The 26,748-nt window shown below is 42.4% G+C and overlaps 1 protein-coding gene across 8 annotated transcripts in view; it reads left to right on the plus strand.

The window, feature by feature from the left end:
- The window catches only part of MRTFA (myocardin related transcription factor A), a 308,975-nt gene that overhangs the window by 242,140 nt on the left and 40,087 nt on the right, over nucleotides 1-26,748 (plus strand). For all 8 annotated transcript variants that reach the window (XM_029590436.1, XM_029590438.1, XM_029590440.1 and 5 more), the window contains 2 exons: nucleotides 20,953-21,081; nucleotides 23,668-23,918. In XM_029590436.1, the coding sequence (XP_029446296.1) occupies nucleotides 20,953-21,081; nucleotides 23,668-23,918 (380 nt within the window). The remainder of the gene's footprint in view (nucleotides 1-20,952; nucleotides 21,082-23,667; nucleotides 23,919-26,748) is intronic.

The following is a 26,748-nucleotide window of genomic DNA, read 5'->3' on the forward strand; positions in this document are numbered from 1 at the left end:
AGTAGGTAAATCACAAGCGGATTGTGATAAATTGCAGGAAGACTTTGCGAGACTGGAAGATTGGGCATCCAAATGGCAGATGAAGTTTAATGTGGACAAGTGCAAGGTGATGCATTAAGGGAAAAATAACCCATGCAGAAGTTACACGATGTTAGGTTCCATATTAGGAGCTACCACCCAGGAAAAAGATCTAGATATCATGGTGGATAATACTTTGAAATCGATAGCTCAGTGTGCTGCAGCAGTCAAAAAAGCAAATAGAATGTTAGGAATTATTAGGAAGTGAATGGTGAATAAAATAGAAAATGTAATAATGTCCCTGTATCGCTCTATGGTGAGACCGCACCTTGAATACTATGTACATTTCTGGTCACCGCATCTCAAAAAAGATATAGTTGCACTGGAGAATGCACAGAGAAGGGCAACCGAAATGATAAAGGAGATGGAACAGCTCACCTATGAGGAAAGGCTAAAGATGTTAAGGCTGTTCATCTTGGAGAAGAAACGGCTGAGGGGGGATATGATAGAGGTTTTTAAAATCATGAGAGGTCTAGATTGGGTAGATGTAAATCGGTTATTTACACTTTCAGATAATAGAAGGACTATGGGGTACTCCATGAAGTTAGCAAGTAGCACATTTTAAACTAATTGGAGAAAATTCTTTTTCACTCAATGCACAATTAAGCTCTGGAATTTGTTGCCAGAGGATGTGGTTAGTACAGTTAGTGTAGCTGGGTTTAAAAAAGGTTTGAATAAGTTCTTGGAGAAGTCCATTAACTGCTATTAATCAAGTTGACTTAGGGAATGGCCTCTGCTACTACTGGCATCAGTAGCATGGATCTTCTTAGTGTTTAGGTACTTGCCAGATTCTTGTAGCCTGGTTTGGCCACTGTTGAAAACAGGATCCTGGTCTTGATGGACCCTTGGTCTGTCCCAGTATGGCAATTTCTTATGTTCTCTGATGCAGTCTTCTATAAAGTCAGTTGTGGTATCTGAGCCAGTTATACAATTCTGTGATTTTTAGTTGCTAAGTCTAGTTGTGATTGAAAATCTTTTTACAGGTAGCTAAACCCACATTTGATCCTTGCTCCTCCTATCATATCAAAGCTTCCAAGGATGGAATTTTGTATTGATTAACTAGGATTATGAATTCCTTGCTGAAAGAAAGGTTCTTTACTTCCACCTTTAAACAGGATAGTATTCAGCCATTGATGATTAAAAGAAAAAAAAACACAAGTTTGTTGATGCGCTAGAAGAGTAGCAAATCACCTGGACTGGATGGTATACACCTCAGGGTTCTGAAAGAATGAAATAATGAAATTTCAGACCTATTTCAATTTGCAACCTATTACTAAAATCATCTGATATACGTGAAGATTGGAAGATGGTCAATGTAGCCCCTATATTTAGAAAGTGATTTAGGGGTGATCCGGGAAACTATAGACCCCAGTGAGTTTGACTTCAGTGCCAGGAAAAATAGTGGAAACTATTATAAAGAATAAAATCACAAAACATCTAGATACACATGGTTTGATGGGACACAGCCAACATGGATTTACCCAAGGGAAGTCTTGCCTCATAAATCTCCTACATTTTTTTTTTTGAAGAGGTAAATAAACATGTGGATAAAGGTGAACCGGTAGATGTGGTGTATTTGGATTTCCAGAAGGCATTCGACAAAGTCCCGCATGAGAGGCTTCTAAGAAAACTAAAACGTCATGGGATAGGAGGTGATGTCCTTTTGTGGATTTCATGCTGGTTAAAAGACAGGAAACAGAGAGTAGGATTAAATGGTCAGTTTTCACAGTGGAAAAAGGTAAACAATGGAGTGCCTCAGGGATCTGTACTTGAACCGGTGCTTTTTAGTATATTTATAAATGATCTGGAAAGGGATAAGACGAGTGAGGTGATCAGTTTTGCGTATGACAAAATTATTCAGAGTAGTTAAATTTCAAGTGGATTCTGATGAAATGCAGGAGCACTTTGCAAAACTGGAAGATTGGGCTTCCAAATTTAACGTGGACAAGTGCAAAGTGATGCATATAGGGAAAAATAGCCCTTGCTGTAGTTACACAATATTAGGTTCTGTCTTAGGAATTACCACCCAGGAAAGAGATTTAGGCATCATAGTGGATAATACATTGAATTTGTCGGCTCAGTGTGCTGTGGCGATCGGAAAAGCGAACAGAATGTTAGGAATTATTAGGAAGGGAATGGCAAATAAAACGGAGGATGTCATAATGCCTCTTTATATCGCTCCATGGTGAAACTGCTCCTTGAATACTGTGTGCACTTCTGGTCACCGCATCTCAAAAAGGATATAGCTGCACTGGGGAAAGTGCAGAGAAGGGCGACCAAAATGATAAGGGGCATGAAACAGCTGCCTTATGAGGAAAGGCTAAAGAAGTTAGGGCTCTTCAGTTTGGAGAAGAGATCTGGGTGGGGGAGGGGGGGGGGAGGGAATGATAGAAATCTACAAAATCATGAAAGGATTTGAACAAGTTAATGTAAATCAGTTATTTACTCTCAGATAATGGAAGAAACGGGGCATTCCTTGAAATTAGCAAGTAGCTCATTTAAAACAAATGGAAGAAAATTCTTTTTCACTCAGCTCATAGTTAAACTCTGGAATTCATTGCCAGGGATGTGGTTACAGCAGTTAGTGTAACTGGGTTTTAAAAAAGGTTTGGGTAAGTTCCTAGAAGAAAAATCCATAAACTGCTACTGTATTATGGTAATTAATAAGCAATAGTAGCTTGTGATCTATCTAATGTTTGGGTAGTTGTCAGGTACTTGTGACTTGGATTGGCCACTGTTGGAAACAGGGTACTAGACTTGATGGACCCTTGATCTGACCCAGTATGGCATATCTTATGTTCTTATGTCTTAGATTACAATAGTTTCCAGCCAGTTTCAAACCATCCTTTTGTGTCTAAATTGATAAAGTGAGATGTGTTCTAGCAAATTTCCATTTGTATGGAGGGAGGATAACATTGCTCTTAATCCTGGAGGAACCAAGTGATTTTCATTCAGACAGACAACCAAGATCCATGTTCTATGTGAGTAAGCAAGGAGGCACAGAGTCATGGCCTCTTTGCCACGAGGCAACAAATATATGGGAATGGGCAATGCAAGCAACCTACCTTCTCCAACACAGTAGATCGCCTCAGAGTTTTCAACCACACAAATGATCTCTACAGCAGTCAACAGCTGACACACTATTCAATATATGGGGACTTCCAGTAATCAACCTATTTGTATCAGAGGAAAACAAAAAACTGGAAATGTTTTGCTTCATTCTCCCAACTGAGCAAAGATCAGTTCAGGACACTTTTACGCTCAATTGGAATGCAGATCTCATTTATGGTTTTCAACCAATTACATTGATAGCCAGAGAAATACAAAACATGCTCATAGACTGGGCCCATCTAATCCTCATAGCTCCAGTTTGGCTCAGATTTATTTATTTATTATTTTTATATACCGACATTCGATCTCAATCGGGATATCACATCGGTTTACATTCAGGTACTGGAGGTATTTCTCTATCCCCAGAGGGCTTACAATCTAAATTTTTGTACCTGAGGCAATTGAGGGTAAAGTGACTTGCCCAAGATTCACATATCTAGTATTGCTGTTCAGCAGTCCTCCAATCACTCTTGGGTCAGATCCATCCTTATTAACTCAAGAAGAGGGACGTCTATTTTATCTGCACCTTCCCTCTCTCAGCTCAATGACTTGGATGTTGAGTGCTCAATGATGGCTACATTATCTTTACCAAGCAAGTTGAAGACATAATAGTCTTTGCAAGAAAGCCCTCAACTAGAAAAGCCTATGGTTTGAAATGGAAAAGCCTATGGTTTGAAATGGAAAAGATTCTCCATATGGTGTCAACACAGTACCGTGGATCTGTTCGCATGTGAACACAAAGAATTAATGAGCTATTTGTTCTCTTTCTTCTTCTGGACTTAACACCTCATCAATAAGAGTGATTTATCAGTGCTAGAGCAACTTACCATACTCAAATCGAGGGTAAGCCTATCTCATTCATTAAGTTCATGAAAGGCTTATGATATACTAAATCTCTAGTTGTGAAGCCATTTCTTCCATGGGACCTAAACATGATTCTGGCATAACCGATGAAGTTCCCATTTGAACCATCGGAGTCTGCTTCTCTCAGGTACCTAATGTGAAAAGTAATTTTCCTGGAAGCAGTAATGTCAGTCAGAAGTCAGCTAGTTCATGCTTTAGTCCATCATCCACCTTATATGCAACTCTTCCAAAATAGAATGCTGCTCCGCACCTACCCTATATTTCGACCCAAGGTAGTATTAGCTTTTCATATTAATCAAGCCATTGTGTTACCTATGTTATTCCCGAGGACACATACATGAAGGCAAGAAGGCCCTTCATACCTTAAACTGTAAAAGAGATTGGATTATTACAAAAGGGACTCAGCCTCATCATCGGGGGTTTACAACTATTCGTCTTATAATCTGAACAGACTGGGCATAGCAGAGGACAATTGTATGTTATCCAACTGGATAGTAGACTACATTGTATATTGCTATATCCTAGCAGGTTTGCAAATTACAGACACCATCAAGACTCCTCAGGTTAGAGCCATAGCTGCATCAGTAGTTCATTTGTGAGCCATACCATTTGAAGATGTCTACAAAGAGGCAATATGGTCATCAGTACACACCTTTGCATCCCATTAATTTGTGAGCAATCTCTTAAGAGTTAGAATAACTTTGACAAGCAGTTTTGCATAGTATGTTCACTCTATTCTTCATGGATAGACATGGAATAGTCTGGGTTGCTTATTTTAGTAAACGTTCCACTACAACCCTCAGCTTGGATCTCCACATGTAATGGCTAATTCAGCCCTGCTTATCGATGGAAAAAACAAATTTGCTTACCATAAACTGTGTTTTCCGTAGAGAGGATGAATTAGCCATACTAAATACCCATCTGCCTCCCTGGAGAGTTGACTATTTAGCCAGAATTAGCTCTAAAATTGATTGATAGGGCTCACGAAACTACACCTGAGTGGGAATTCCCACACATGCTCAGTAGAGCAAAAGCTCTATCAGTTGAGACTGAGAAGTGTGTTCGATGCCGCCAGATGATGTCATCACTGGAGTCTCCCTTCCATCTACCTACTGACCACATCTCAATGCAAAGGTTCCCTGATTCTTCAGTGCAGAAGAGATCAGTGGAACTTGGGGCTTGGTGCTCTCATTCAGACCTGGCAGGAAGAAGAGTTGTGTTACGCCTTCCCTCCATGGCCCCTGCTGGTCAGGGTTATTCGCAGAATCGACACCACATGGGATTAGTCCTACTAGTGGCTCCAGATTGGCCCAGGCATCTGTGGTATGTGGACATGTGGAGACTCCTGGTGGAAACCACACTGTGCCTCCTATCGCATAGGGACCTGTCCTTCACGAGGATCCGACTCTATTCTCTTATGGACTGGTTCTTTAGAGGGCTCGCCTGGTGAAGCGTGGATATTCTGCAGCAGTAATTGCCACCATACTCCGCGCTTGGAGGTTCTCTACTTCCCTAACGTATGTGCTGGTCTGGAGAGTATTTGAGGTCTGGTGTGTGGAATGCTGTGTCCTCCCTCGGGCGGTCAAAATCCCACTAATTCTGGAATTTTTTCAGGGCAGCTTGAATAAAGGCTTGACCCTTAACGCCTTGAAGATCCAGGTAGTGGCTGTCTCCTGTTTCAGGGGCAAGGTGAACGGAGCCCACCTGTTGGCTCATCTGGACGTGACACGTTTTCTGAAAGGGATGAAGCACTTCCGGCCACCCCTATGGTGGACGGTTCCCTTGTGAAATCTTAATCTAGTATTAGAATTTTTGGCAGGGCCCTCCTTTCGGCCGCTGCACAGTCTTTCCTTGCATTCTTTAACCTTAAAAATAGTGTTCCTGGTGGCTGTGTGCTCGGCACTTTGCATTTCTGAACTACAGGCATTGTTGTGTTGGGAACCGTTCCTTTGGATGACTCCAGGAGCATTACAGCTTCGTATTGATCATCCTTTTTGCCCAAGGTAGTCTCGGAGTTTCATTTGAATCAGTCTATTTTGTTGCCATCCCTAGATAAGCACAAGGGATACGGAAGAATACCACCTCCTCCGTCATTTGAATGTCAGTAGAATTTTGGTATGATATCTCAAAGTTTCAGAACCGGTGAGACAAACCAGCTTCTTGAGCTACCATAGCACGCTGGATTAAGGAGGTGGTCAGGGAGCCTGTGTGGAGGCAGGAAAGCCATTACCTTCTGAGGTTAAAGCTCATTCCACTAGGGCTCAGGCAGTCTCATGGGCAGAAGCTAGTCTGCTTCTCCTGTCAATATCTGCCAAGTGACAACATGGTCCTCTTTGCACACCACCACCAGGTTCTATCCCCTGGACGTTCAGGCCTGAGAGAATTCAGCCTTTGCAAAGGCGATGTTAACCGGACAGCAGGCATCCTCTGTCCCCAATAGGGAGTAGCTTTTCTACATCCCATTGGTCCTGAGTCCATCTGGCTACACACTAGGAAATGGAGAAATTACTTACCTGATAGTTTTGTTTTCCTTAGTGTAAACAGATGGACTCAGCATCCCCCCCCACGGCTGCCCAAGAACGGTGCCAAGGATTCGCGCGTGGAGTGGATATTAATTCCAAGACATTACGGGTAAGCTGTCATCCAATCCCTAGATTAGGGCATCTGTATTCTTACTGGGCTTCAGTGTTTGGTTGAGTACAGTTTCGATAATCAGATTTTAAATCTTTTTTTTCAATAGTATGTCCACAGTAGCTTTTGAAAAGAATACTGAAGGGCTGAGTTCACTGCAACGGTGTATCTAGGATATCAGCTTTGAAATCTGACTGTCTCCATCTGCTGATAGAGGAGCATAACCCATTGGTCCTGAGTCAATCTGTCTACACTATGGAAAACAAAATTATCAGGTAAGAAATTTCTCCATTTCAAATAATACCAAAACAAGAGAACACTTTGACACTAACAACCAGCAGATTTAAAACAAATTGTTAAATACTTTTTCACTCAATGCACAATTCATTTATGGAATCTTTTGCCAGAGCACATGGTCAAGGTAGACTAGCACTGTAGAGTTTAAAAGAGGTTTGACACACTGCCTTTTGAAAAGTCCATAAAACATTATTCAGGTACACTAGAGAAAGCCATTGCTATCCCTGGGAGTAACAAGAAATCTGCTTTATGAGATCTGCCAGGTACTTGTGACCTGGTCTGGCTACTACTGGAGACAAGATGCTGGGCTTGATGGACCTTGGTCTGACCCATCATGGCATTTCTTATGGATGATGCAGAATAAATTTAGGCTTAACCCTTTGGTGCTCTGCCATGACTCTGGACAGGAGTTTGATATTCCTTCAATGTTAGATGTGAGGAAACGCTGAGAGACGACATGTTTGTAATCTTAGAATCACTATAGATCCTAAGTTTTCTCTTTAGGAAAACATATTGCTTGTTAACTACTATTCGTCAGTTACATCCTTTTTTTTTAGTAGGATCTGAAAATTGGGGTGCAGATTTTATGTTTAAATATCTTTATTGAGTTTCACAAAATATAAACATTGCCAATAGTAAAACAAATAAACAATCACTAGCGTGGTGACAGTAAGCATATAACAAAGGCAATGCAGTCCCTTAGTCCCACTGATCTCCCCCCCCCCCCTCTTAACCCGAAAACAGTAACAAAAAATATGAAAAGCAGGCTGTTGGAACTTTCACAGCCCTCCTTGCTACAAAAGTAGCCCCCCTACCCCAGGCCGAAACAAAGGAAACAGAACCTAAAAAAAAAAAAGGGGGGGGGGGAGATTAATGAACAGCAGGCAATGACAGATCGTTGAGTATTAAACTGCGGACTCTATGAGGCAGAGACTGAACATAAGCAGCCCAGATGGAGAGAAAGGGTCGAGGTTTACGGGTGATGTCTATGCGCTCTGCCACCTTCTCAGTCAGACACACAAAGTGAAGTTGATTTTTCCACTATGTCCGATTAAGGGAATCCGGGCCCACCCAATACTGAAGAATAGATTTCTTGGCTACCAGTAGGGCCTTCCGAATCCACAGCCACTTACATTTCTGCCCTAAGGCTAATCCACGCAAATGGTCAAATAAAAGAGTGGGAGTCTGAAAAGGCAGCTGTACCCCAGTCACTCGAAAGATATAAGTGACAACTGCACGCCATAAAGCCTGGACCCTAGGGCAACCCCAAAACTTATGATCCAGTGTGCCTGGTGATAAATGGCATTTCTCCCATATAGGTGAGGGGGTGAGATTAAGACCCTGTGGTGCAGATTTGAATCCGGTGTTGGATTGATTACTGCACCTCTGTTTTTATGGGTCTTCCTCAGAAGTCTATGCTGAAACTGCAGCTGATGCAGGACATTGCTGTCAGATTGATTTCAGGTAATAGGTGAAGCAATCATCTCTCTCCTGCTTTAAAGATTCTGCACTGGCTGCCAGTTTTCTTTCTGGTTCAAGCTCCTTCTGCTACCTTTTAAGGCCATTCAGAGCCTGGCCCCAAAATACTTTTGTCAGGTTGTCCATCTATCTGTCCATATGTCCTTTGTGTTCTTTAGGCCTTTTTGTGCTTTCCCAGAACTATGGAATTCCCTTCCAAGGGATATTCCAAGATTTAATTCTTCTTAAGAAATTGTTTAAAATGTGACTTTTTTCTTAGGCTTTTTAGTTAGTTAGATAGTTTGAGTCTGGTTAGATAGATAGATAGTTAGAGTCTGGTTTCAGTTTACTTTATTCAGGGAAATTGATAGCTGAGGATAATGATTCAGAACTAGATTTGTCATCAGGTATTTATTTATTTATTTAAGTTTTATATACCGAAGTTCTGGTAACAGAGTTACTAATCATTTCGGTTTACATTACAACAATTGAATTGACAGTATATAGAATAATGTCTTACAATGAACAAGGTAAATTGAACTTGGAAAAAATAAATAATAATAACTTAAATGAACAAGGAGAGTATAATTTAAATACAATATATTTTGAGGAAAAGTGAACATAATTGCTGGTACTGATTTTGTTGAGACTGAAGTCGGCGGTCATGGAGATTCAAAGCTTGGTTATTGGGATTAAGAGAATGCTTGGTTGAACAACCAGGTCTTGAGTCTCTTTTTAAAGGTGGGTGTCGATTGTTCAATTCTAAGGTCAGGAGGGAGGGAGTTCCAAAGTTTAGGGCCAGCGGTAGAAAGTGCTCTTCTACTTAGTGATGTTTTGAGTGGATGGGCCCTTAGCATGCCTCTCTGGGCTAATCTCGTCGGACGGGAGGTGATGTGAAGCTGTAAAGGGATGGTGAGGTCAATTGGAGTGGAGTTATTGATGACTTTGTGGATTATTGATGTGGTTTTATAGAGGATTCTATATTTGATAGGGAGCCAGTGAAGGTTCTTTAAGATGGGAGTAATATGGTCCCTTTTGTTAGATTTAGTTAGAATCCTTGCAGTGGCATTTTGCAACATTTGTAGAGGTTTCAAAGTGTTTGCGGGTAGACCAATCAGCAAAGAGTTACAGTAATCTATTTTCGAGAATATGATTGCTTGTAGTACATATCTGAAGTCTTGGAAATATAGGAGGGGTCTTAGTCTCTTTAATACTTGAAGTTTAAAGAAACATTCTTTTATAGTGTTATTGATGAAACTTTTGTAGTTAAGCAGGTTATCCATGGTATTCATTGTTTTATTTTATTTTTCTTGTAAAGGTTTGTTTTTCTGTTGCTAGTTTTAATTGTGTATTTTCTATAGTTTGATGTTTGTAAATTTTGATTTGCCTTTGCTGGTCCAGCAGCAAGAGGGGGGCTTTCCAGTCTTTTGCACTGAGTGTCACATGTATGATTTTTTACCCACCGGTGAGAGATTGTATGTGTGCACTCGGTGCAAAGAGCTCCTGGCTATCAGGGAACGAGTCCGATCTCTGGAGGCTAGAGTAGCAGACTTGGAGGAGCTGAGGCAGACAGAGAGGTACATTGATGAGACCTTCAGGGACATAGTAGCCGAGTCCCAAATCCAGTCTGGCAGCCCCAGTGCAACCTTGGATCAGAAAGGTCTCCCAGTAAGAGAATATCAACCTGGTGTAGCAGGAAGTGATCCTGTCGCAAGGACCTGCTCTCCAGGTGATGCATTGACCTCTCGCACTGAGGACAAGTCTCCCAGGGCTACTGTCCAGGAGGGAAGGGTTAGGTTGGCCATCATATTTAGTGATTCGATTATTAGAAATGTAGATAGCAGGGTGGCTGGTGGACGTGAGGACCGCCTGGTAACTTGCCTGCCTGGGGCGAAGGTGGCAGACTTCACGCGTCACCTAGATAGGATTATAGACAGTGCTGGGGAGGAGCTGGCTGTCGTGGTACATGTGGGCACCAATGACATAGGAAGATGTGGGAGAGAGGTTCTGGAAGCCAAATTTAGGAATTTAGGTAGAAAGCTGAAATCCAGAACCTCCAGGGTGGCATTCTCTGAAATGCTTCCTGTTCCACGTGCAAGTCCCCAAAGGCAGGTAGAGCTCCAAAGTTTCAATGCGTGGATGAGACAATGTTTCAGGGAAGAGGGATTCAGTTTTGTAAGGACCTAGGGAACCTTTTGGGGAAGGGGGAGACTTTTCCGAAAGGATGGGCTCCACCTTAACCAGAGTGGAACCAAGGTCCTGGCACTAACTTTTAAAAAGGAGATGGGGGAAAGCCGACAGTGACTCAGCAGTGCATGGTTCGGAAGGGTTGAAGGATACTAGTGAAACAGGAGAGTTAGGGCATCCCAACAGAAAGGTTCCAATAAAAGCAAACATAGTCCATGTGCCTATATGTAAAAATCATCTGAGCTAAAGATTTCCAAATTATCCCTAACAATAGAAAAAGTAGGTTGTTAATACAAACAAAAAACGCACTTTGAAATGTCTGTATGCCAATGCCAGAAGTCTAAGAAGTAAGATGGAAGAGTGAGTATATAGCAGTAAATTATGAGATTGACATAATTGGCATCACAGAGACCTGGTGAAAGGAGAATAACCAATGGGACAGTGCTATATCAGGTACAAATTATATCGCAATGATAGGGAGGTTCAACTTGTTGAGGGTGTGACACTTTATGTCCGGGAAAGTATAGAGTCTAACAGGATAAACATCATACAAGAGACTAAATGCTCAGTAGAATCTATATGGGTAGAAATCCCATGTGTGTTGGGTAAGAGTATAGTGATAGGAGTATACTACCGTCCACCTGGACAAAATGGTCAGACAGATGATGAAATGCTAAGAGAAATCAGGCAAAACCAATTTAGCAGGGCAATAATAATGGGAGATTTCAATTACCAAATCACCAGAAATGTGGAACCCAAGTGAAAATTCAAAAAATGGCCTAAGAAGGTGTCAGCAAGGATTTCAATTACCCCAATATTGACTGGGTAAATGTAACATCAGGAATTGCTAGAGACATAAATTTCCTGGATGTAATAAATGACTGCTTCATGGAGCATTTGGTTCAGGAACCAACGAGAGATGGAGCTATTTTAGATTTAATTCTTAGTGGAACGCAGGATTTGGTGAGGAAGTAAAAGTGGTGGCGCCACTTGGCAACAGTGATCATAACATGATCAAATTTAAACTAATAACTGGAAGGGGAGACAATAAGTAAATCTACAGCTCTTACACTAAATTTTCAAAAGGGAAACTTTGATAAAATGAGGAAAATAGAAAAAACTGAAAGGTGCAACTACAAAGGTTAAAAGTGTTCAACAGGCATGGACATTGTTTAAAAATACAATCCTAGACGCGCAGTCCAGATGTATTCCACACATTAAGAAAGATGGAAGGAAGGCAAAACAATTACCATCATGGTTAAAAGGTGAGGTGAAAGAAGCTATTTTAGCCAAACAAAAATCCTTCAAAAATTGGAAGAAGGATCCATCTGAAGAAAATAGGATAAAGCATAAGCATTGTCAAGTTAAGTGTAAAACATTGATAAGACAGGCGAAGAGAGAATTTGAAATGAAGTTGACCGTAGAGGCAGAAACTCATAATAAAATCTTTTTAAAATATATCCGAAGCAAGAAACGTGTGCGGGAGTTAGTTGGACTGTTAGATGACCAAGGGGTTAAAGGGCTCTTAGGGAAGATAAATTAATTCTTTGCTTCTGTGTTTCTTAATGAGGATGTTGGGGAGATACCAGTTCTGGAGATGGTTTTCAAGGGTGATGAGTCAGACGAACTGAACCAAATCACTGTGAACCTGGAAGATGCAGCAGGCCAGATTAACAAACTAAAGAATAGCAAATCACCTGGACTGGATGGTATGCATCCTAGGGTACTGAAGGAACTCAAAAATGAATTTCTGATCTATTAGTTAAAATTTGAAACCTATCATTAAAATCATCCATTGTACCTGAAGACTGGAGAGTGGCCAATGTAACCCCAACATTTAAAAAGGGCTCCAGGGGCGATCCTGGAAACTATAGACCAGTGAGCCTGACTTCAGTCCCGGGAAAAATAGTGGAAACTATTCTAAAGATCAAAATTGTAGAGCATATAGAAAGACATGGTTTAATGGAACACAGTCAACATGGATTTACCCAAGGGAAGTCTTGCCTAACAAAATCTGCTTCATTTTTTTTGAAGGGGTTAATAAACATGTGGATAAAGGTGAACCGGTAGATGTTGTGTATTTGGATTTTCAGAAGGCGTTTGACAAAGACCCTCATGAGAGGCTTCTAAGAAAGCTAAAAAGTCATGGGATAGGAGGCGAAGTCCTTTCGTGGATTACAAACTGGTTAAAAGACAGGAAACAGAGTAGGATTAAATGATCAGTTTTCTCAGTGGAAAAGGGTAAACAGTGGAGTGCCTCAGCGATCTGTACTTGGACCAGTGCTTTTCAATATATTTTTAAATGATCTGGAAAGGAATACGACGAGTGAGGTTATCAAATTTGCGGATGATACAAAATTATTCAGAGTAGTTAAATCACAAGCGGATTGTGATACATTACAGGAGGACCTTGTAAACCTGGAAGATTGGGCATCCAAATGGCAGATGAAATTTAATGTGGACAAGCGCAAGGTCTTGCATACAGGGAAAAATAACTGCTGTAGTTAAATGATATTAGGTTCCATATTAGGAGCTACCATTCAGGAAAAAGATCTAGGCATCATAGTGGATAATACTTTGAAATCATCGGCTCAGTGTGCTGCAGCAGTCAAAAAAGCAAACAATGTTAGGAATTATTAGGAAGGGAGTGGTTAATAAAATGGAATATGTCATAATGCCTCTGATTCGCTCCATGCTGAAGACCGCAACTTGAATTCTGTGTACAATTCTGGTCATCTCATCTTAAAAAAGATATAGTTGAGATGGAGAAGGTACAGAGAAGGGCAACCAAAATCATAAAGGGGATGGAAGAACTCCCCTACGAGGAAAGGCTGAAGAGGTTAGGGCTCTTCAGCTTGGAGAAAAGACGGCTGAGGGGGGATATGATAGAGGACTTTAAAATCATGAAAGGTCTTGAATGAGTAATGTGAATCTGTTGTTTACACTTTCAGATAATAGAAGGACTAGATAGGGGGCACTCCATGAAGTTAGCAAGTAGCACATTTAAGACTAATTGGAGAAAATTATTTTTCACTCAACGCACAATTAAGCTCTGGAATTTATTGCCAGAGGATGTGGTTAGTGCAATTAGTGTAGCTGGGTTCAAAAAAGGTTTGGATAAATTCTTGGAGGAGAAGTCTGTTAACTGCTATTAATCAAGCTGACTTAGGGAATAGCCTCTGTTATTACTGGCATCAGTAGCATGGGATCTTCTTGGTGTTTGGGTACTTGCCAGGTTCTTGTGGCCTGGTTTGGCCTTTGTTGGAAACAGGATGCTGGGATTCATAGACCCTTGTTCTGACCCAGCATGGCAATTTCTTATGTTCTTATTTTATCATTTGACAACAGAATTGTATTTTTATTTTCAGTTTATATTTTATTGATTTACTTGTTCCATGCTTAGAACATGAAATTGGTTAAGTATGTAATTAAATAAACTGGATTTGGATTTGATTTGGATGTGGATTACAAACTACTAACAAAGGGATGGAAATTCATATATATTTTTTGGTTACTATGATGAATCAACTAGAAAACAAGGTTCATGGGGGTCCATTCCTCTCCCTCAGCACAGCTGGCTTCTATTTTCAATAGGTCAGGAGAGAGAACTTCATCATGCCCACCCTTAGAGAGGCAATAGGGAGAAACTCTCATTGAAACTCACTCTGTTTTCTTAGAGTCCTTTTTTTTTTTTTTTTTTTTTTTAAATTGGATCAACTGGTTTGGAATGTTAGTGTAGTTTTTATCTAACTTTGTTTTGCTTTATCCTGTCATGATATTGCTTATAACTTGCATTGTGTGCAAAGTAATTTTTTTTTTTTTTTTTTTTTAAATCCTTTTTTGGATAGGGGGGTCTAAGACCACAAACATACCACCTTGTGACCTTGTGTTTCCTAATTACTTTAATCTTTCTTCCAGGGCTTATAGCTCTAGGAGAGGAGGTTGTGCTTTTGTCCACTGTAGAAAGGCAGGAATCAGTAAGCTCGTCGTCATCTAGCTATGCAAGCTAGACTTTCCCATACAAAGCTCTATCAGCAGTAGGGAACTTATGCAAATACTCATCTGTGTGGAAAAGGATATAGTGGAGGATCTCCTTTTTCTTAATCCTCTCCGATCCCTAAGGTCTGAATTCTAAAGATACGTAGCTGTTGCCATGGTTACCAGTATGGACCCAAGCCTTTGGTAGCCAATGACAGTACAGGGATTTTTCCTAATGTTTTCTAATGAGGCAGGATGACAGGAAAGAATGTATGATGCTGTCAAATATAAGCAAACTTCATGTGCATTTCATGTCTTACTCTGCCTAAAACAGAGAAGAACAGACATTTCAGTTCACTTAACAAGATTAAAAAGAACTGTGGATGTGTTGCCTTTGGAGGAGGGGCAGGGTGGCTAATAGTCATTTTCTCCAAAGACAAGCAAGACGGCAGTCCTAACACATGGGGTGACATCATCTGATGAAGCCCAGCCTGGTAAAGTTATGGCAAAGTTTCTAGAACTTTGCCTGAGATTCACTGAGCATACACATACATGCATTATGCGACGCAGAGACCTCTTAGTCTTGCTTTTACCACGAAGCCCTCAAATCATGTTTTTTGCCTCGCTGCTCCTGCACCTAAGTGTTTGAGATTTTTTTCTGGCAACAGACTCATTTCGCACAAGGCCCCATTATCGTCTTTCCTGATAGTTCCCTAGCTGGGATTTTCGAACATTCTGTAGGTTTTCATTCTCAACTCAGTTCCACAGCAGCGTACCAGCAGTTCCACCACTGCCATTGATTTTGATTTTGTTTGTTCTTTTTCCGTCAAACATGTCAAGCAGTTACAGTGATGCTCCTAGTATGTCTGGTCTGTGTCTCTCATGAATTCCCATGATAGATGTATCCTGTGCCTGGGGCATTGCATTATGTCTGTGGATATCTCAAATGTGCGACCATGACCCAGAAGGACTGCCGGTCATGTTTGGAACTGATGGAAAAACATTTCAGGCACCAGAAGAAAGATCCATCAGAGGAATCAACATTAAGGGACCTTGGAGCTGCATCAGTGGAGGTAGTGTCATTGTCATCAGGGGGGCTGTCAGTTCTTTTGTTGCTGGTAGCCATTAGGAAACCCAAAGATGGGCCATTGTCTGGCTCTTCCCAATCAAAGAAGGCATGGGATTCTGCCTCTTTGACACCGGCATAGAGGGAAGCAGAGGAAGCATCGGCATCTCTTTCTGTTGATGCCCAATGCCAGAAGCAGGGATGCTCCAGTGCCTGCCAAAGGAACTCCTTCCCATCCCCAAGTGGTCCCTTAGCAAGGGGAGTTCATCCTCTCAGAAATTCCAGGACTTGCAACAGCATCCAGCGGTTCTGGTGACATCCATTGATACCCCTCTTGCTTCTGAGGAGGATATAGCCACCTCTTCTATCTGATGGTGTTGGCATCGGCTATATTTGAGGAGGAGTTGGATAAGAAGATCCACGAGGCATTGGAGAAGGCACTGCAGGATCTCTGTTCTGCAGCATGAAGGGCCCTGGACAGGCACGGCCTATCTTCCAGCCGCTGCTCAATTCCCTTTGGCTACCCAGCGGTGAGGCATCTGCATTGATGCCAATTCTGGAAGGAGACTCAGGGTCAATGCTAATTGTTGATCTCCAGCTCCTCGGGGGAGCAAGCTTCCCTAGACTGTCAAGACTCTTCGGGATCGAGGCCCAAACAACCAAGAACATCTCCCATGGGAACTCTGAGTGAAGATTGAGTGCCTCAAGAGTCTTCTCCTCCAGCAGACTAAAGGTGAATCGGACTCTGAATACTCAAGAAGCTATGGCCATGAGTCCAATGAGCCCTCTGAAGAAGAGGAATCAACAGCTCTTCCCTCTGACTCCTCTCCACCATCAGACAGAAGGAAGTCAGCTCCTGAAGACCTTACCTTCACAGGTTTTGCCAGGAGAAGTGCAGAGTCCATTCTATTTACTTTATAAATTGAGGATGAGAACAGAAAGAAAATGCTGGACATCCTTCAATCTGTGAAAGCCCCTAAGGAGTTTGTGGCAGTCCCAGTCCATGAAATCCTTCAAGATGTACTGACGAGGTTGTGGAAGAGCCCGCCTCTCCGTGGCTCCTGTCAAGAAGGCGGCAAATGTGATTTATCTCAGTCAGAAGGTTCCAGGATTCTACAAGAGACAGCTGCTGCACCAGTTTATGATGGTCGAGTCTACTCTCAAGAAAACCAAGAAAACTGAGACTTATTCCTCAGTGCCCCCGGAACACTCTTAGGAGGAAGGTGTTCCCCGGAGTTATGCTCAATGCCCGTAAAACCTCCTACCAGCTCTTCATGGGCCAAATCATGCAGGACCCACTGAAGTAGATTCTGGGGGTAGCTGAGCATCTTCCTCAAAAGCAGCAAGATGCCCTTCAGTCACTGGTGGATAATGCTTTGGAGTATGGAAAACACTTGGTCCACTTGTCCTTTGTTTTCAAGATGGCTTCAAGAATCTGTTGTGAGGCTTGGCGCTCACAGAATTTCCTGGCTGTGGGCCTCAGATCTCTGAGCAGAAGTACAGGAATGATCTACTGATATGCCATGCACAGGAGAGGATCTCATCAGAGAGAGAATGAAGGAGGCGGTCACACAGATCTGTGAACACTGTGCAACACTCCAGCAGCTCTCCATTAACACTCCTGATCCAGCCGCCTCCTCTAGAAAGGTATCCAAGAGTTGGGCAGAAGGAGGCACTTCTTCCAGTCAAGGAGGCGCTATCCTCCATCCCCTCAGTCCCATCCTCAGCAACAGGGGGCCCCATAGCCCCAGAAAACAACTCAACACCTGGGATGGGGTTTTGACTGGACTGCATACAGCAAAGCCAGCATTTCAGTACCCATACCAGAGAATTGGAGGCAGACTGTGGTTTTACATAAACCAGTGGCCCATTATACCTTCAGACACATGGGTCCTTAGCATTGTCAAAAGAATACATCTTATGGGTCTCCTAATAAATCGTCCCCCAGACCCCAGTTGAGATCACTCGCAATACGGAATTGCTGCAAAAGAGCTCTTCTCCCTCTTGCAGGCCAATGTAGTTGATTGAGCCCTTTTCACCAGGGGAAAGAGGGGTGGGCATTCTCATCCAAGTACTTTTTGACTCTGAAGAAAACAGTGGGGACTCCATCCCATCCTACATTTAAGGGCCTTGATAAAGTTTATCAAGAGAGAAAATGGAGGCTTTCCCTTGAATCCCTTTCTACAAAAAAGGGACTAGCTATGCTCTCTTAATCTAATGGATGCTTGCATCTACATATAGATATTTCCTGGTCACAGAAAATATCTGATTCTTCATGGGAGATGTCTGCTCCAGCATCACAGGCTGCTGTTAGGTCTAGTGTCAGCCCCATGCGTTTTCCCCAAATGCTTTGCCATGGTGGCGGCGCACCTATGCATGTGTATCCCTACCTGAACGACTGGCTGGTTAAGAGTACATCTCATGCGGGAGCAGCAGAATCGATGCACATGACCATCCAGGTGTTGGAGTTACTAGGGTTCGTTATCAACTACCCCTAGTCTCATCTGAGCTTGTCAATTCAATTGGAGCTCTGCTAAATATGACTCAGGTAAAAGCTTTCCTTCCACAACAAAGAGCTATCACTGATGTTCGCAGGGGAAGGGTTCCAGATGAGTCAGCAGATGTTAGCATGGGACATGTTGAGGCTGTTGGGCCTCTGGCATCAACTGTACTTGTCACTCTCATGGCACCTCCATATGAGGAAGCCAATGGATCCTGAGGTCACAATGGTTGCAAGCCATTCAGGAGCTATGGGACAGCAACCATGTCACACAACCACTTAAGGATTCCCTGTCTTGGTGGCAGGACAATTCCATTCTAGTCAGGGGCATCCCTTTTCAAAATTCTCTGATCCAAATTGTCCTTACATTGGATGCATCCAGTCTGCACTGGGAAGTTCATGTAGAGGGGCTCTGCACCCATGGTCTTTGGCCTGCTCAGAAAAAGTTCTGTCAGGTAATTTTCCTAGTACTAAGGGCAATTCAGTACATTCTAAAAACTTTCAGAGATCAGTTGTCCCACTAGGTCATCCTGGTTCAAACGGACAGTTAGGTTGTGATATACTACATCAACAAGCAGGGAGGCATGGGATTGTACCTCCTGTGTCAGGAGGCTGTCCAAATGTGGGACTGGGCCATCTCGCAGGTCATGGTTCTCCAAGCTGGGGTGGAGTATGTCCTGGTGGCCAGATTGAGTTGGTCCTTGGAACCCCACGAATGGTCCCTCAACTGGGGAATAGGAAACCAGATATTCTGCCAGTGGGACACACCCACGGATAATCTGTTTGTGTCTCCTCAGAACTGAAAGGTCCCACTCTTCTGTTCCAGAAAGAGGGAGCAGAGCAAATTAGTCTGACACCTTTGTTCTAGACTGAAGCAAGGGTCTGTTGTACATTTATCCTCTAATTATGCTAGTCGGAAGACTCTGTTGAAGCTCATAGAAGAGTAGGGAACTATGATACTCATAGCTCCCTTTTTGGGCAGGACAGATCTGGTTCCTACATCTAAGAGAGATGTCCAACAGGGAACCAATCAGACTGGGGACTTCCACAGATCTCATTACTCAGGCTCAAGGCAAGTTGCGTCATCCCAATATCACATCCCTGGTGCTCACCTCTTGGATGTTGAGAGGTTGACCATGCAACCCCTTGATCTCTCAGAGGATGTCTCTCAAGTTTTTTGTTTCAAGAAAAGATTCCACTAGAAAGTCCTTTGGATTTAAGTGGAAGAGATTTGCTTTGTGGTGTGAACATAAAGACTTAGATCTTCCTCATCCTCCACACAAAAACTGCTTGATTAGCTTTTACATCTGTCATAGTCTGGCATTAAGATCAACTGAGAGTGCAGTTGGTGCCTACCATCACTGTATAGAAGGCAAATCCATCTCTGTACAACTTTTAGTTGTTCAGTTTATGCAGGGCCTGCTTCATCTGAAGTCTCTCATCAGGCCTCCCACTATGTCTTGGGACCTCATCTTTGTTCTGTTCCAGCTGATTAAAGTTCCCTTTGAGCCACTGTGCTCCTGTGACCTGAAGTACCTGACCTGACCTGTATTTTTGGTGGCACTCACTTCAGTGCATATATTCGGTGAGCTCCAGGATCCTAGTAACTTATCCACCTTATATCACGTTTTATCATGTTAGGGTGGTCTTGCACAACTGCGAAGTTCTTCCCTAAGGTGATGTCTGATTTCTATCTTAACCAGTCAGTCATTTTCCCAACATTATTTTCTAGGCCACATATCCACCAAGGTGAACAAGGTCTGCACAGTTTGGACTGCAAGAGAGCCTTGACCTTCTACCTGAAGTGGACTGAATCCCATCAAAATGACTACCCAGCTTTTTGTTTCTTTTGATACCAACAGAAGAGTAGCCAGATTTTAGATTTTATCTAATTGGCTAGCAAATTGCATCTCCTGTTATGCTCAGGTGGGCTTGAATCTGGTTGGCCATGTCAAGACTCATGCTGTCTGGGCCATGGCAGTGTCTGTGGCTCACCTGCGATCAGTTGCCATGGAGGAGATCTGTAAGGTTGTGACATGGAGTTCTCTTGACTCATTCACATCTCACTAATTTTGGACAGAATGGCCAGCACGACTATAAGTTTGGCCAGTGTGTCCTCTGATTTTTGTTTGAGGTGTAGAACCCACCTCTCTTCCCTTCTAGGGCCTTTTCCAGGCTACACGTCATAGGTTGTTAAATTGAAAAAAAGACTTGTTAGCAGCAAACATATTGTTATTCCTGTTGACATTTGTTTCCCCTTTCTTCATTGGGGGCAGCCTGTAGTTAGGGATTCCAAGTGTGAGGACTGCCATCCTGATTGTCCTTGGAGAAAGCACTTACCTGTAACAGGTTTTCTCTGAGGACTGCACAATGTAGTTCTCGCAAAACCCGCTCACCTCCCCTTGAAGTTGCTTTTGTGTTGTCTGCTAATATATAAGATTAAGGGGCCCCCCGCATGGATGTGTGGCATAATGGCAAGTGTGGGCATGCTCAGTGTGGCAGAGTCAAAGTTTTAGAAACTTTGATATGTTTCGCAAGTGATAACTGACATCCTACTGTGCTCAGAACACTTGTCACAGGTAGACAACTCTGCTTTACAGTGTCTGAACCTGACCCATAACCATATGCTAGGATATCCATTTAGGTTGCAGGCCTCAGCAGATGTTGTTCCTTCTATTTAAGATTATAATTATTTCAGTTTTAGCATTACATTTTTTTTTGTTTACCCTTGACTCTGAACACTGTGCTGGCTTTTTGCTTTAATCTGTTCTCCGTCCTTCAGATTGTGTCTCAATCACAGCTCAATTTGGATCTCCCTGAGCTGCTTCTGCCCCCTGAGTTGGATCAGCAGCACTCAAACCTCATCAACAGCGCCTTGATCCCCATCAAGCCCCTTCCAACACTCATTAAGGTAAAATAATTTTCTCCAAGTGTTGACTTAGAGTGTGTCAGAAATGTCTGAGCAGTTACATCAAATGTTCTACCTATAATTGACAATTTTATTTTTAAGTTCTTATTTATCTCCTTACTCCTTCAACTTTCCTGTGCTTAACCACTTTGGCATGTGTGTCACTTTTTATATCACACATGCTGACAACCCACTGGTCTATCCTGGCAGTGATGGCACAGAGAGAATCACACACACTTCATGGATCTATTGGCTACAATGTGTATGGTTTCCTGTGTGATGATATTGATAGTGACTATTTGTGCTACTTGCCAATATGACTTCTTCCAGAGCAGAGGAATTCTAAGGGGAGCTGCTGAATGAATTAAAGCAAATAATACTACTACTGCGTTTGTTTAAAAAAAAAAAAAACCAAAAACCCCTCAATCAACATTTCTTCAAACACTGGTCTCCTACCATTAGAGAATGCCTCAGGAGAACGATCATAAAAACTGCCTTCCAATGCTCATCCAACATAGCAGTGATAAATTTATTTGAAAAAAGACAGCTTTCATGGTGACACTGAAACTTGCAAAGTTACAGGCTGAGTCTGAAGGAAGGGATAAAACCAGATCCCCAAAGTGCATCTCATTAGCACTTGTATTCTCTCTCATGCCGATGCTATACCATATGCTGATTGCAGCGCTTGGCTCAACCTGCGATTGGACACGCGTTTTGGGCATGTGTCCATAACCCCAATGCAGATGGAGGTTAGTGCGTCCAAAACATGCTTAGATAATAGCGCTCGTCACATGCAAATGCATATTGATGAGGCTATTATCTATTCCCCCCCCCATGCAAAGAAAAAAACATGCGCCCGAGGCGCACATTTTTACTCGCCAAAATTAACGCCTCTCTGGAGCAGGCATTAATTTGGGGGAGCCCAAAATTTTTCTGTACTTCCTCAGACTTAATAATGTCCTGAAAAAAAAAAAAGGGTGCTGGTGTAAGTTTAGGAAATTAATGAGCAGCCATTTTCCTAACCTGTGGCTATTCACAGGTTAGGAAAAGTGATGCTCTAAAATTGAGCGCCCGTTTGCCTAAATGTCTGACAGCCTCCTCTCCTGGGTGCCCATTGCCGAGAAGGCGCTAGGGGCAAGCAATTTTCCCTAGCGCCTCTTTTTTACTGCGGCAGCCCATTTTGTATTTTGCCATGGGCATCCCGGAGAGGTGGATCGGCGCACGTTAAGGGGGCGAGAGCTCAAACATCAGTGCCCCTTTAATGTGCACCGATGTAGGGATGCATGGCATAATGGCATGTGGCTGCTACCTGCTGTACAGACTTCCAAAGTGCTGACCAGTATGTGGCATGTGCAGAACTTTAATTAAAAAACAAAAAATACAATTTCATGCAAACTTGGTCAGGTTGTGTGTCAGAAATCTGCATACCCAGACCTCTTGGTTTCTAAACATGATGCTCTTGGCTAGACAACCAAATAGTATGGGAGAGGAATCTCATTTGGGCTGAAATTAGGAGTAAGGTTCATAAGCACTGCCCCACAATGTATTGTTGACAGACTGCAGAAGAAGATGCAGATGCGGGCCACGTTAAAGTGCAGTTATTTCACTAACTTTATTCTGACGAGATTGCACCAAAGTGTATGTTATCAATGACATAAGGTAGAAACATTTCTCTTTGCTGCTCAGTGAAATTTTAATGTGAGGTTAGAAAGGAAAGAATTTGGGACAGGGAGGGGTGCGGAGCTATGATTAAAAGATTATCGTACTGTTCGAGAATAACACTATATTAGCCATCATATATTCCAATACTACATAGCTCTGATTATTGTGATGTCCTTTAAGAAGGTCACAGTGTATTGGTAATGAATGTGGCTGTAGTTTTGTGATTTGTGATATCATTGTATGTATCTATGAGCAGTTTCATTACAGTGGCTAATTGGGTTGTCTGTGATTATATGGATCTTACAGAAGGTTGTTATGATTAAGCAGTGATATGTTACTACTTGCTGATAAATGTTCAATAAAAAGTAAACTGAAGAAAGGAAAGAATTTAACTTTTGCATTGTCATATGGGGACAGTTTTCGGACTGTCCGCATGGAGACAAATTCCACGGCACTTTTTACGCACACGCTTTGCACCAATTTTCCAAAAAAACGTGTGCCCAGACTTTGTCTTTGAAACGTTTGTCCCCAGCAGACATTTGCACCTGCTTTTTTGTGGGTAGTTTTTCATGGAATTAACATGCATTATCTTCATGGAATTAACCTGGAATTTTCATGGAATTAACATGCATTATCTCCTCCCCCCCCCCCCCCCCCCAACCTAAATATACCCTGGAAATGATGCCTCCAAATTCAGCTAAACTTACATGTTGTAGACCAACACAGGTGCTTCTAGCTGCATTGGGGAAGGACATTTTTCATGCAGGCAGTCTGCACACTGAAAATTGTCCTGCTCATGCACACTGTAGTAGGCACTTTTCTCCTTTTAGAGTTTGTTTGGTTTTTTTTTTAAGGTAGCTTCTATGCTTGCAGTTGGTTCTCTGTCCTTTTTGTCCTTTTGTTCAATGCTTTTCTTGTTTGGCACAGCAAAGTCAACCAAAGTCGGCGAGCGAGAAGTCACAGCGCAGCAAGAAGGCAAAGGAGCCTAAGCCAAAAGTGAAAAAGCTGAAGTACCACCAGTACATCCCGCCAGACCAAAAGCAGGAGAAAGGAGCTCTCCCCATGGATTCCTCCTACGCCAAAATCCTGCAGCAGCAGCAGCTCTTTCTACAACTCCAGATCCTTAACCAGCAGCAGCAGCATTATAACTACCAGACCATCTTGCCTGCCCCACCCAAGTATGAGACTCACTACAGCTCAGGACAGCTTTTTGGCCCTTGCTCTACATGATGTCCAGCAGTTCCACATGTACTGCTGCCCATCATATCACTATCTCCATGTTCACTTACTATGGAGTCGCTCGCTATAATACCATGCTCATGTGCTGCTTCTCTTCAAACCACTATCTGTATGCTCACGTTTTGAGGAGCCACTCATAACATCACATCCATGCACTATGCTGCTACTTGCTGTAATGCATTTATGTTGTACGGCATCTTGAAATCTGATTATTCCCCTTTTGGAACAGTACCTGCAGCATTTTGTTCTACCTTATTTTTCTTTATTATAACTTCAAAATACACTTTATATAAAGAAACAAATAATTTTATTGTAGTGTCCCTTAGCATAGTGTTGGATGCAATGCTGTACTTTCTATCAGATATATTGGCATGAGACATAGAACCCATTGGCATAAGCTGCTTTGCAAATCATTTTCCTTTTTAAATTTCTGCATTTGATTTTTCTTTCCTAAATGTAATACCTTGCATTTGTTCTTGATGTATTTCATTTTATTATTGATCTTTTTTTTCACAAAGTGCCAAGATACTTCTGAATTTTTATCTTGTCCTCCAAGCTATTTTCCATTCCTCTCACCTTTGTATCCATAGATTTTAGTGTGTAATCTATTTCATTATTCATTTTGTTTACAAGAGTATTGAATAGTTTGGACTCATGACCAACTTCTATGGATCCCAACATGATAACCCATCCCATCTTGACATAATTATACTTGCAAGTTCCTTTACCCAACCAGTTGTGCATCCATCAAACAGGAGGCCTGTTGTTTATAAATGTACTTTCGAACATAAGAACATAAGAAAATGCCATACTGGGTCAGACCAAGGGTCCATCAAGCCCAGCATCCTGTTTCTCAGCACATTATTGCCATTTAAGTGCTTTCAGATTGTTTGAAGGTTCATATATGGTAGAATAATAACCTATCATATCAGGTTTCATTTGTGAACCCTGCAGTACTTTTTTATGATAACTTCTCAGACAATACCTTCCTGTTAGGGTCAAGTATAGAAGAAGCCTCCTTTCTAGCTGGTTTCTTAATCTTTTGTACCATGAAGATGTCTTCCTGCTGTGTTGGTTTCTGAATAGATGTCTGGATATGAAATCTCCCATAACCATCAGATCCTGTGAAAGACCCAAACACTACATCATCCATGTACTTTTCTCCTTTTATTTTTACCCAGAAGCATTCAACAGGTTTATATCCTATTTCTATGTAGATCTTTAAACAAGCATACAGGTGGTTTTCCATCAAATAAGCAGGTTGATTTTCCATTACATGTTGGTGGCATCATCCGGCAGCACCAAATGAACTTGTCTTCCTAAGTCAATAGAGTTTTAAGCTCTACTGAGCATGGGAGTTCCCATGCGGGCATTGCCTCATGAGTCTCCTTGGTCATTTTTTGTCTGAGGACAGCACGGAAGTGAGTTCTATCTCTACTACATTTTTTCTATAAAACCATTAAAACCTTTTTCATTTTAATGTTTTTTCTACATTTCTTCTTAAGCTGCCTCTGCAGCCCAACAACAGTACTTTTCAGTGCTTCCAAAAACCCCCCCCATCATGTCACCGAAGTGTGGCCTTTTCTCCTACTGTGTCCAGACAGAAGAAGAAATCAACTGTGGAGAGCAGTTTCAAAAGTTGTTATTTGAGATAAGATTATGTCCCTGATGTGCACGAATTGTTACCAATGCCTTGGGTCCAGGTCACGACCAGAAGAACTGCTATGGATGTCCCCATGTTCACAGACTTCCAGGGTGTGTTACATCGAGGAACTGCATAAATCTCACTGGAGTCACAGTAGGTCCTTGTCCCACAGTGCAATCTCGTCTGCCTCTCCAGGAAAAGTTGAGCAAGAGCCTCTCAAAAACACCCATTTGGTCAGGCTGAAGCCACAGGGTCGAGTTCCACCAAGCGCCCCATGTTGAAGACAACGCACAATCACAGCCTGCGTTGAAGAAGCACAAACATTCTAAGTGGGGTGCACCAGCACAATCAACATGGCCATCATCAGCGCCAACAGTATCGGTGACGCATGTTGCACTGACTCACCTACACCAATGCAATCGATGCATGGTGCATCAAGGTGCTTGACACAGGACACATCGAGATGCTCGATGCACAACCCATTAATGGGTTCGACAAATGAACCTAAAGTGCACTGATGCACTCGATACTTGATGCTCTGTTACCACAGAAGCGTGGGCTTTTGATGCACACTGATACATCTACCTTGAGATCACATGGTGCTCAGGATCTTCTATCACAGAATCCTATGATGCAAAATACAAGGATCCATGGCATGGGCTATGCAACAGGCGCAATATCATGAACCCGTGCCACATTCCTCAACGTACGTTTCAGCATCCAAGATGTCCAAACATACTATCCCCATCGAAGCCACGGATTCATCCACCTCAGATGTTGATTTATCGGGCTGCTTTGCAAACACAGCTCTAGCCCTCCTAAATTTGCAGGAGAAGGGATTGGCTTTCCCCTGTGTCGCCAATAACCAAGGCACTCACCGTACCTAGACTGGCGGCAGAAGGACTTCCCTTGGAGACCTCAAAAGTGCTGCTTACTTCTAACAGGCCACCTGTTCTCATGCAGGAACCTATCCTGGTCTCGGAAGATCTACTGCCATCTACGCCAGGCCATAGGACACATCGTTTGCTCGACCAAATCGCAGACTTGGTGAGGAGTTTCTTAACCTCTCTGAACTAAGAGACGGAAGGAATGTCCTAGCCTCTCATTTCTACTATTGCTACGGT

This window comes from Rhinatrema bivittatum, chromosome 2 (genome assembly GCF_901001135.1).
Source record: "Rhinatrema bivittatum chromosome 2, aRhiBiv1.1, whole genome shotgun sequence".
Taxonomy (NCBI): Eukaryota; Metazoa; Chordata; class Amphibia; order Gymnophiona; family Rhinatrematidae; genus Rhinatrema; species Rhinatrema bivittatum.